General features: G+C 36.5%; 1 protein-coding gene across 6 annotated transcripts in view; it reads left to right on the top strand.

Annotated features, from left to right (window-relative positions):
- ptpn22 (protein tyrosine phosphatase non-receptor type 22) overlaps positions 1-13,437 on the top strand; it is a 94,096-nt gene that overhangs the window by 50,669 nt on the left and 29,990 nt on the right. For all 6 annotated transcript variants that reach the window (XM_062052780.1, XM_062052782.1, XM_062052781.1 and 3 more), the window contains exons 5-9: positions 915-1,010; positions 1,191-1,229; positions 1,306-1,377; positions 1,441-1,500; positions 1,612-1,754. In XM_062052780.1, coding sequence (XP_061908764.1) covers positions 915-1,010; positions 1,191-1,229; positions 1,306-1,377; positions 1,441-1,500; positions 1,612-1,754 — 410 coding nt within the window. The remainder of the gene's footprint in view (positions 1-914; positions 1,011-1,190; positions 1,230-1,305; positions 1,378-1,440; positions 1,501-1,611; positions 1,755-13,437) is intronic.

Genomic DNA, 13,437 nt, shown 5'->3' with positions numbered 1-13,437 from the left:
AATACATTAATGTTAGTTTCATTAAGGTAAATAAATACATTGTGAGTTTCATAAAAGTAAATAATTACATTTTTAGTTTCATAAAGGTAAACAAATACATTAATGTTAGTTTCATAAAGGTAAATAAATACATTATTGTTAGTTTCTTAAAGGTAAATAAATACATTGTTATTTTCATAAAGGTAAATAAATACATTAATGTTAGTTCGATAAAGGTAAATAAATACATTGTGAGTTTCATAAAGATAAATAAATATATTGTTAGATTCATAAAAGTAAATAAATACATTTTTAGTTTCATAAAGGTAAACAAATACATTAATGTTAGTTTCATAAAGGTAAATAAATACATTATTGTTAGTTTCATAAAGGTAAATAAACACATTGTTAGTTTCATAAAAGTAAATAAATACATTGTTAGTTTCATAAAGGTAAACAAATACATTAATGTTAGTTTCATAAAGGTAAATAAATGCATTATTGTTAGTTTCAAAAAGATAAATAAACACATTGTTAGTTTCATGAAGGTAAACAAATACATTAATGTTAGTTTCATTAAGGTAAATAAAGACATTGTTAGTTTCATAAAAGTAAATAAATACATTGTTAGTTTCATAAAGGTAAACAAATACATTAATGTTAGTTTCATAAAGGTAAATAAATACATTATTGTTAGTTTTATAAAGGTAAATAAATACATTGTTAGTTTCATAAAGGTAAACAAAAAAACTACATTATTGTTAGTTTCGTAAAGGTAAATAAATACATTGTGAGTTTCATAAAGGTAAATAAATACATTAATGTTAGTTTCATAAAGGTAAATAAATACATTATTGTTAGTTTCATAAAGGTCAAATATGCTCTCATGTGTTTAAAGATGTCTGCTGACGGTGAGTGTGCTGTGTTTTGTGCAGGGAGTCACAGGTTCCAACGCTTACATCGCGACTCAGGGACCGCTCCATCACACAGTGCAGGACTTCCTGAGGATGCTGTGGGAGTACGATGTCAAAGTAGGATGATTTATTTTGACATTTAATTAATGATAATAATATTCATAGTCAATATGAGTACATTAATAAAATTAAAAATATTATTCATAGTTAATTAATATTGATTTTTATTTAAATTTGTAAACTGTCACTTAAGTTTACTAAATTATATTATAATATTATTTGGTGGTGTGTCTGTAGGTCATAGTGATGGCCTGCCGAGAATTTGAGATGGGGAAGGTAAGTGACGAACCATCCAACAACCACATGGGACCTTCTTGTGCCGACTCATATTCTCCTATTCTCATTTTGGAAGAAAAAGTGTGAGCGCTACTGGCCGGAGAAAGAGGAGTCCTCCTTTGTGTGCGGGCCCTTTGCTGTCTTTCGTGTGAGTATTCCTCTCGCCGGCCCCTGAAAGACCCTCCATGGTTCTTCCCGTTGTTATGTGCAGGACTGTGAGGAGGACAAAGGAGCACATGTGACCAGGACGTTAAGGTTGACGTACGACAATGTAGGTGACGAACAAACATATCGAGAAGACTATTAGCGACGTTGTTAGCGTGCACGCCGCTGATGTGCTGGGAATTTTTTTTGTCTTCTGTGCCCCGACTCCCCCCCCCAGTGCTGCCGGACTTTAAAACAGCTGCACTACGTTGACTGGCCGGACCACGGAGTACCCAACTCCATCCTCCCCATTTTGGACATGCTGGAGGAGATGCGTAGCTATCAGCCTCACGACCATGTCCCCATCTGCGTCCACTGCAGGTCAGGTCGCCAGCCATATTTCTTACAAAGTGTGTTGACGCTCTTTCAAAATAAAAGTCCCTTTTCAACTCCAAATGCGATTATACACACAGCGTTTTGAGATGAGAGCTAATTGTTGTGCTGCCAAAAATTGCCCACCGCTAGTAGCTAGCTTATTGCTATATAACTTAACTCCATAGCTACAATACCCGCCAAACACACCATCAACAGCTTCTTCATATTTTTATGGATAAATGTCCGCCGTTTCCATATTGGTTTCATCGACTCATTCTGCTTCAGTACGGCGCAGACGAGTCTAAATGCGATAATAGCGGGGCGGTATAGCTCGGTTGCTAGAGTGGCCGTGCCAGCAACTTGGAATTCCAGGTTCGATCCCCGCTTCCGCCATCCTTGTCACTGCCGTTGTGTCCTTGGGCAAGACACTTTACCCCACCTGCTCCCAGTGCCGCCCACACTGGTTGAAATGTAACTTAGATATTGGGTTCCACTATGTAAAAGCGCTTTGAGTCACTAGAGAAAAGCGCTATATAAATATAATTCACTTCACTAATACACAAAGAGTTTTGAGATAAGAGCTAATTGTTGCGCTAGCAAAAACTTGCCCACCGCTAGTTGGCGCGGTGAATGTCACAGTGAACCCCGACCAAAACATACTCGCTATATAACTTAATAACTCCATAGCTTATAACTTCTACAATACCTGTAAAACAAACCATCAACAGCTTCTTCATATTTTTATGGATAAATGTCCGTCGTTTCGATATTGGTTTCATCGACTCATTCTGCTTCAGTACGGCGCAGACGAGTCTAAATGCGATAATAGCGGGGCGGTATAGCTCGGTTGGTAGAGTGGCCGTGCCAGCAACTTGGAATTCCAGGTTCGATCCCCGCTTCCGCCATCCTTGTCACTGCCGTTGTGTCCTTGGGCAAGACACTTTACCCCACCGGCTCCCAGTGCCACCCACACTGGTTGAAATGTAACTTAGATATTGGGTTCCACTATGTAAAAGCGCTTTGAGTCACTAGAGAAAAGCGCTATATAAATATAATTCACTTCACTAATACACAAAGTGTTTTGAGATAAGAGCTAATTGTTGCGCTAGCAAAAACTTGCCCACCGCTAGTTGGCGCGGTGAATGTCACAGTGAACCCCGACCAAAACATACTCGCTATATAACTTAATAACTCCATAGCTTATAACTTCTACAATACCTGTAAAACAAACCATCAACAGCTTCTTCATATTTTTATGGATAAATGTCTGCCGTTTCGATATTGGTTGAATCGACTCATTCTCCTTCACTACGGCGCAGACGAGTCTAAATGCGATAATAGCGCGGCGGTATAGCTCGGTTGGTAGAGTGGCCGTGCCAGCAACTTGGAATTCCAGGTTCGATCCCCGCTTCCGCCATCCTAGTCACTGCCGTTGTGTCCTTGAGCAAGACACTTTACCCCACCTGCTCCCAGTGCCACCCACACTGGTTGAAATGTAACTTAGATATTGGGTTTCACTATGTAAAAGCGCTTGGAGTCACTAGAGAAAAGCGCTATATAAATATAATTCACTTCCCTAATACACAAAGTGTTTTGAGATAAGAGCTAATTGTTGCGCTAGCAAACTATTGCCCACCGCTAGTTAGCGTGGTGAATGTCACAGTGAACCCCGACCAAAACATACTCGCTATATAACTTAATAACACCATAGCTTATAACTTCTACAATACCTGTAAAACACACCATCAGCAGCTTCTTCATATTTTTTATTGATAAATGTCCACCGTTTCGATATTGGTTTCATCGACTCATTCTGCTTCAGTACGGCGCAGACGAGTCTAAATGCGACAATAGCGGGGCGGTATAGCTTGGTTGGTAAAGTGGCCGTGGCCAGCAACTTGAGGGTTCCAGGTTCGATCCCCGCTTCCTCCATCCTAGTCCACTGCCGTTGTGTCCTTGGGCAAGACACTTTACCCCACCTGCTCCCATTGCCACCCACACTGGTTGAAATGTAACTTAGATATTGTTTTTCACTATGTAAAAGCGCTTTGAGTCACTAGAGAAAAGCGCTGTATAAATATAATTCATTTCACTAATACACAAAGTGTTTTGAGATAAGGGCTAATTGTTGCGCTAGCAAAAAATTGCCCACCGCTAGTTGGCGTGGTGAATGTCACAGTGAACCCAGACCAAAACATACTCGCTGTATAACTTAATAACTCCATAGCTTATAACTTCTACAACACCCGTCAAACACACCATCAGCAGCTTCTTCATATTTTTATGGATAAATGTCCGCCGTTTGGATATTGGTTTCATCGACTCATTCTGCTTCAGTACTGTGCAGACGAGCAGCGCCACGCTCCAGTAGCTGTTTTACCCAGTTAGGTAGCTACATGCTCTGCCATCTTTTTGATGATTTCCTTCCTTAATTCCATGAATATTATCCACATCATCTTCTCAGCGCCATCCTTCGCACTCACTTTATTCACAACTATGCATGGAAAAACAAAGTTAAGTCCATCCCCAGCTATTAGTGATGTGCACATCGATACTGAAATATCCATAACACCGATACCAGTTCCTTTATGCTTTAATATCAATCCTCGAATCAAAATATCAATACTTTTGAGATAATGTATATCATTGTCAGGATCCCAAGATAAAGTAACTAAATCAAATCAATGACCCTTAAAAAAATACTTGGAAACAATAGCACATCATTCACTTATATGACACAATCCAAACAACCTTCCCTAGTCATGGTGCAAAAAAAAAAAATGCAAGACATAACACAACCTGCTGAACATTGAGGATACCATGAAAAACGTCCATTCGCCATAAACAATTAAAAATTACACCCATTTAAATCCATTTCAGTGCATGATGGGAAACATTTAAAACATTCTCTCCACACTTATCCATGTTTGGGGCATTTTAGCTGCTTGATTTTTCGAGTTGACTACAAATCTTTAAGAACGGGCGTAAACAAGGTAGGAGTCAAACTTTCACATACTCTTAATATCCAACTATATTAATATATATACATTATATTAATATATGTACATGTGTGTGTGTTTTCTATATATATATATATATATATATATATATATATATATATATATATATATATATATATATATATATATATATATATATATACACATACACATATACACGTGTATATATATGTATGTATGTATGTATGTATATACATACATACACATATACAGGTATATATATATATATATATATATATATATTTACACATATACACGTGTATATATATGTAAATATACGTATATATATACATGTATATATGAGTACACATTATATTAATATAATGTACATATATTAATATAACTAGATATTAAGAGTATGTGAAAGTTTGACTCCTACCTTGTTTACGTCCGTTCTTAAAGTTTTGTAGTCAACTCGAATTATCAAGCAGCTAAAATGCGCCAAACATGGACAAGTGTGGAGAGAATGTTTTGCATGTTTCCCATCAACAACAGATCCCTTCCCCTATCAACAACAATGCTAATCAAGCAGACTTTGTGAGAGACAACGACGATTACTTTGGGAAAAAATATGATCCAGAACTTTTTATTTGTGATCCCGAACACAAAGAGGATGAGTAATAAGTTTTGGAAGCCGAGTGCTAAACGGATGTAGCTTTATTGTGACACGATAGCATTAGCATCATTGCTAGGTGCTAAACATACAAACTAACCATAATAAACAAAGACTTACTTTCCACTCTCGCTGGGATGTCGACCGACGGGACGTTCACATAATTCCGTTTAGATGAAGATTCGATCACTATCCTCACAAAGGGTTAAAAAAAACGTTGCCGCAACTAGCATCTTTTTCGCTATCTCGGGGGATGTGAAAGTGGACCAGCCTGTCGGTCCATGGCCACATTTGTCTACTAGCAGGTAAGAGATGCATGAATTATAATTTAGAATTTACTTTTAGCAAGTTTGAGACCAAGCAGAAGCAGCCGTCGGCTCAGTGTGTCAACAATAACAGCGTAAGCTAGCATTAGCTCAATGCTATCAACGCGCCGCTAAAATAGTCCGTCTGCGTTTGCGCTTATAATAACAATATCACTCATATTTGGTTCATTTTCAGGTCACGTCATGTAAATGGAGTATTGTTGGCGCTTTCTGGATGTTTTTAGAGAGTATAATGAGAGGACCATCCTTCTGTTGACTCAATTGTTAGCTATTTATTTACCATTTGAAATGCATAAAAAAAGTCCAAGTATGTGTGTTCTTGTCCTACATAAAGATTGTGAATGATAAACAGAACATCTCTTTACAATTTTGGTGTATTTCCAGTGTGACTGATCTAATAATATGGTCAAAAGCGTTACTACCGTGATGTCAATCCCCGAAAATAGCCGAAGGTATTCGGAGTGGATTATTCAAAATGGCCGACTAATTTAGTGGCATTTTGTGGTGTTTAGACGGTATTTTCACATACTTGACGGATTGTAAACACAATTGGATATAGTTATGGATACAATGAAACACAAATAAGCAGATAAAGTTAACTTGTGTTTCTACTAGGGATGTCCGATAATGGCTTTTTTGCCGATATCCGATATTCCGATATTGTCCAACTCTTAATTATCGATATCAACCGATACCGATATATACAGTCGTGGAATTAACACATTATTATGCCTAATTGGACAACCAGGTATGGGGAAGAAAAGGTCCTTTTTAAAAAAAATTATTAAATAAAATAAGATAAATAAATTACAAACATTTTCTTGAATAAAAAAGAAAGTAAAACAATATAGAAACAGTTACATAGAAACTAATAATTAATAAAAATTATTAAAATTAACTGTTAAAGGTTAGTACTATTAGTGGACCAGCAGCACACACAATCATGTGTGCTTACGGACTGTATCCCTTGCAGACTGTATTGATATATATTGATATATAATGTAGGAACCAGAATATTAATAACAGAAAGAAACAACCCTTTTGTGTGAATGAGTGTGAATGAGTGTAAATGGGGGAGGGAGGTTTTTTTGGGTTAGTGCACTAATTGTAAGTGTATCTTGTGTTTTTTATGTTAATTTAATTTTTAAAAAAATAAAAAAAATAAAAAACGATACCGATAATTTCCGATATTACATTTTAAAGCATTTATCGCCCGATGATATCGGTAGGTCGATATTATCGGACATCTCTAGTTTATACTCCAGTGTTTTTCAACCTTTGCTGAACCAAGGCACATTTTTTTCATTAAAAAAATCCGGAGACACACCACCAGCAGAAATCATTGAAAAATTAAACTCGGCAGCCAATATTGACAGTAAAAAGTCGTTCTCACAATTGTTGGATGTGAATTCAAAACATCACGCCATGACTTATTTTGAGGTTTTTGGTGTTTTCCTGTGTGTAGTGTTTTAGTTGTTGTCTTGCGCTCCTATTTGGTTGTACTTTGTGGACGCCGTCTGCTGCTCCACACGCTGTAAGTCTTAGCTGTCGTCCAGCATTCTGTTTTTGTTTACTTTGCAGCCAGTTCAGTTTTAGCTTTGTTTAGCATAGCCTTCCCTCAGCTTCAATGCCTTTCCTTAGCGGCACCCGCCTTTTGTTTATTTTTGGTTTAAGCGTTAGATACCTTTTTACCTGCACGCTGCCTCCCGCAAATTGTGAAACACGACAAACCATGTTCCCGACATCTACAAAGCAATTAGCTACCTGCTGCCACCTACGGATATTTGCGAATTATATAATTACTGGTTTGCAAAAAATATTTTTAACCCAATTAGGTGAAATTACATAATCCACCACGGCACACCAGGCAACATCTCACGGTACACTGGTTGAAAAACCAGTGTACCGGCACAGTGGTTGAAAAACACTGTTCTACTCTACTGGTACTTTAAAATACACAACATTTAAAATTTTACCAGACACGTTAGGTATATTCGCATAAAGTATCAGATCGGTATCGTCGATACCGACCAACATTTTCCTCTGTATCGGATCAGGAAGAAAATCATCACTACTAGCTATAAGCTAATGGTAGAGAGTAAGACTGAATGTTCACTGTGACATTAGCTACGCCAACTAGTGGGGTCGTAACTCAAATATATGCTCGCGACCTAAAGCACAACAATTAGCACGGAGACATCTTGTATCCTGAAAATCTCTTAAGCAGGGATAATTGTTTTTGATGTACTATTGTTGCGATTATATTCAATTGAATAGACTGCAAAGACAAGATATTTAACATTCGAACTGGAAAAAGTTGTTATTTTTTGCAAATATTAGCTCATTTGGAATTTGATGCCTGCAACATGTTTCAAAAAAGTTGGCACAAGTGGCAAAAAAGACTGAGAAAATGAGGAATGCTTATCAAACACTTATTTGGAACATCCCACAGGTGAACAGACTAATTGGGAGCAGGTGGGTGCCATGATTGGGTATGAAAGCAGCTTCCATGAAATGCTCAGTCATTCACAAGCAAGGATGGGGCGAGGGTCACCACTTTGTGAACAAATGTCAAACAGGTTAAGAACAACATTTCTCAACCAGCTATTGCAAGGAATTTAGGGATTTCACCATCTGCGGTCCGTAATATCATCAAAGGTTCAGAGAATCTGGAGAAATCACTGCACGTAAGCGATGATATTACGGACCTTCGATCCCTCAGACGGTACTGCATCAAAAAGCGACATCAGTGTGTAAAGGATATCACCACATGGGCTCAGGAACACCTCTGAAAACCACTGTCAGTAACTAAAGTTTGTCGCTACATCCGTAAGTGCAAGTTAAAACTCTACTATGCAAAGCGATAGCCCTTTACCAACAACACCCAGAAACGCCGCCGGCTTCGCTGGGCCCGAGCTCATCTAAGATGGACTGATGCAAAGTGGAAAAGTGTTCTGTGGTCTGACGAGTCCACATTTCAAATTGTTTTTGGAAACTGTGGACGTTGTGTCCTGCGGAACAAAAAGGAAAAGAACCATCCGGATTGTTCGAGGTGCAAAGTTGGAAAGCCAGCATCTGTGATGGTATGGGGGTGTATTAGTGCCCAAGGCATGGGTAACTTACACATCTGTGAAGGCAACATTAATGCTGAAAGGTACATACAGGTTTTGGAGCAACATATGTTGCCATCCAAGCAACATTATAATAATAATAATAATAATACCTGGGATTTATATAGCGCTTTTCTAAGTACCCAAAGTCGCTTTACATGTTAAAAACCCATCATTCATTCACACATGGTGGTGGTAAGCTACTTTCGTAGCCACAGCTGCCCTGGGGTAGACTGACGGAAGCGTGGCTGCCAATTTGCGCCTACGGCCCCTCCGACCACCACCTATCATTCATTCAGCATTCATTCACCGGTGTGAGTGGCACCGGGGGCAAGGGTGAAGTGTCCTGCCCAAGGACACAACGGCATGGTAAGAGGCGGAGAGCGAACCTGCAACCCTCAGGTTTCTGGCACGGGCGCTCTACCCACTACGCCATGCTGTTATCATGGACGCCCCTGCTTATTTCAGCAAGACAATGTCAAGCCACGTGTTACAACAGCGTGGCTTCATAGTAAAAGAGTGTGGGTACTAGATTGGCCTGCCTGTATTCCAGACTTGTCTCACATTGAAAATGTGTGGCGCATTATGAAACCTAAAATACCACAACGGAGACCCCCGGACTGTTGAACAACTTAAGCTGTACATCAAGCAAGAATGGGAAAGAATTCCACCTGAAAAGCTTAAAAAATGTGTCTCCTCAGTTCCCATACGTTTACTGAGTGTTGTTAAAAGGAAAGGCCATGTAACACAGTGGTAAAAAAGCCCATGTGCCAACTTTTTTGCAATGTGTTGCTGCCATTAAATTCTAAGTTAATGATTATTTGCAAAAAAAAAGGAAGTTTCTCAGTTGGAACATTGAATATCTTGTCTTTGCAGTCTATTCAATTGAATATAAGTTGAAAAGGATTTGCAAATCATTGTATTCTGTTTTTATTTACCATTTACACAACGTGCCAACTCCATTGGTTTTGTTTTTGTAGTTAAATATATTTAACTCAAATACATCTTTAATTTTTTTTGACTCCGATACGCGGCCAGCAAAAACAAAAAATGAGCTGCAGGCCACAAAAAGAGGAACTTTGGATGCAGCTGACTTGGATGAATCAGTCATATATTTGTCAACTATTTTTTTTCTTTTTTCATTCATTCATTTATTTCAGGCAATGAAAACAAAAAAAAGTACAAGTTAGATAACACATAGTAATATTAATTAATATAATGCAAAATAATGCAAAAAGTAATTTACAGTATGTAAGCGTGATGATCCAGTTTTGCCTGAAAGGGAGTGAGAAGAAGTACATTTATTTCATCTCACCCCCAGTTCTCCATTCAGTGAGTAATACATGGTTACTTTGTTCAAGGATTATAATACAAATGTTGTATCATGGTGGCATTACCACAGGTAACAATAATTATTATACTGTAACAATAATTTGTAGCAACAATGTAGGAAGAATAAACAATACCAACAGTGGTAATGGACAATATACCAATAATGGTAATCGACAACATACCAATAATGGTAATAGACAACATACCAATAATGGTAATAGACAACATACCAATAATGGAAATAGACAACATACTAATAATGGTAATAGACAACATACGAATAATGGTAATAGACAACATACCAATAATGGTAATAGACAACATACTAATAATGGTAATAGACAACATACCAATAATGGTAATAGACAACATACCAACAATGGTAATAGACAACATACCAATAATGTAATAGACAACATACCAACAATGGTAATAGACAACATAACAATAATGGTAATAGACAACATACCAATAACGGTAATAGACAACATACCAATAATGGTAATAGACAACATACCAATAATGGTAATAGACAACATACCAATAATGGTAATAGACAACATACCAATCTTGGAAATAGACAACATACCAATAATGATAATAGACAACATACCAATAATGGTAATATACAATTTACCAATAATGGTAATAGACAACATACCAATAATGGTAATATACAACATACCAATAATGGTAATAGACAACATACCAACAATGGTAGTAGACAATATACCAATAATGTAATAGACAACATACCAACAATGGTAATAGACAACATACCAATAATGGTAATAGACAACATAACAATAATGGTAATAGACAACATACCAAAAATTATAATAGACAACATACCAATAATGGTAATAGACAACATACCAATAATGGTAATAGACAACATACCAATAATGGTAAGACAATATACCAATAATGGTAATAAAAAAAATACCAATATTGGTAATAGACAACATACCAATAATGGTAATAGACAATATACAAATAATGGTAATAGACAACATACCAATAATGGTAATAGACATCATCCCAATAATGGTAATAGACAACATACCAATAATGGTAATAGACAACATACCAATAATGGTAAGAGACAACATACCAATAATGGTAATAGACAATATACCAATAATGGTAATAGACAACATTCAAATAATGGTAATAGACAACATACCAACAATGGTAATAGACAATATACAAACAATGGTAATAGACAACATACCAACAATGGTAATAGACAACATACCAATAATGGTAATAGACAACATACCAATAATGGTAATAGACAATATACCAATAATGGTAATAGACAACATACCAATAATGGTAATAGACAACATACTAATAATGGTAATAGACAACATACCAATAATGGTAATAGACAACATACCAATAATGGTAATAGACAATATACCAATAATGGTAATAGACAACATACCAATAATGGTAATAGACAACATACCAATAATGGTAATAGACAACATACCAATAATGGTAATAGACAACATACCAATAATGGTAATAGACAACATACCAATAATGGTAATAGACAACATACCAATAATGGTAATAGACAACATACCAATAATGGTAATAGACAACATACCAATAATGGTAATAGACAATATACCAATAATGGTAATAGACAATATACCAATAATGGTAATAGACAACATACCAATAATGGTAATAGACAACATAGCAATAATGATAAGGAAACATTGAGAACGTGTTAACACTATGAGACCGAGTACAACAGCAAGTCAAATTAAAGACCTTCATCCTTATATTTTAAGCAGACCCGATGTTTTTATAAAAGTTAGAATTGGTTAATAGTTTGGCATTGCTTGTGTTGTAAGTCCAGTGTGTTCCAGAGTTTCAGTCCGCATACAGACACACAAAAACGTTTACGAGTGGTTTGAACTCTCGGCAATGAGAAATATCCAAAGTTACGAACCTGCACTCGTGTTATAAAAAAAAAGTTGAAGGTTAGTCGGTAATAATTTGTTAAATGCTTTTTATATATGAATATTGATGTATTATATTTAACAAGATCATCACGTTTGAGCAACTTTGACTGCATAAACAGATTATGAGTATGTTCTAAAAAAAAAAAAACAACCTTGTGAATGATCCGCACTGCTCTTTTCTGTAATATGATCAAAGGATGAATTGTGTTGTGGTAAGTATTCCCCCATACTTCAACTCAATATGTAAGGTATGGGAGTAGTAAGGTGTAGTTTTGCTTTGTTTATAATTGAGAGGCTTTTGGAGATTTTTGTTTTAACGTGTCTGACATGAGGTTTCCATGTTTACTATCAATTATTACTCCCAAAAATGCATTCTCATTTACGATTTCAATTTGGGTACAATCAATACTTATTTTCTGTTTAGACGTTATGTTGCGATGACCAAACATCACTGTCTTAGTTTAATTTATATTTAAGGATAATTTATTTGTGTCCATCCATTTTTTAATTATGTTTAGTTCTGTGTTTACTGTATTTATGAGCTCATTATAGTCATCAGCATCACTACTGTAGAATATATTTGTGTCATCTGCAAATAGTATACATTTCAGTACTTTGGATGTATTAAACATATCATTAATATAAAAAACCCAAAACCAGTGAAGTTGGCATGTTGTGTAAATGGTAAATACAAACAGAATACAATGATTTGCAAATCCTTTTCAACTTATATTCAATTGAATAGACTGCAAAGACAAGATATTTAATGTTCCAACTGAGAAACTTTTTTTTTTGCAAATAATCAATAACTTAGAATTTAATGGCAGCAACACACTGCAAAAAAGTTGTCACGGGGGCATTTTTACCACTGTGTCCAATGGCCTTTCCTTTTAACAACACTCAGTAAACGTTTGGGAAATGAAGAGACCAATTTTTTAAGCTTTTCAGGTGGAATTATTTCCCTTTCTTGCTTGATGTACAGCTTAAATTGTTCAACAGTACGGGGGTCTTCCCGGTTTTTGTATTTTAGGCTTCATATTGCGGCACACATTTTCAACGGGAGACAGGTCTGGACTACAGGCAGGCCAGTCTAGTACCCGCACTCTTTTACAATGAAGCCACGCTGTTGTAACACGTGGCTTGGCATTATCTTGCTGAAATAAGCAGGGGCGTCCATGATAACATTGCTTGGATGGCAATATGTTGCTCCAAAACCTGTATGTACCTTTCAGCATAAATGGTGCCTTCACAGATGTGTAAGTTACCCATGCCTTCGGCACTAATACGCCCCCATACCATCACAGAT

The sequence above is a fragment of the Entelurus aequoreus genome, linkage group LG07 (genome assembly GCF_033978785.1).
Source record: "Entelurus aequoreus isolate RoL-2023_Sb linkage group LG07, RoL_Eaeq_v1.1, whole genome shotgun sequence".
Lineage (NCBI taxonomy): Eukaryota > Metazoa > Chordata > Actinopteri > Syngnathiformes > Syngnathidae > Entelurus > Entelurus aequoreus.
Note: the sequence above shows the minus strand (reverse complement) of the source record. Positions and strands in the feature narration are given on the sequence as shown.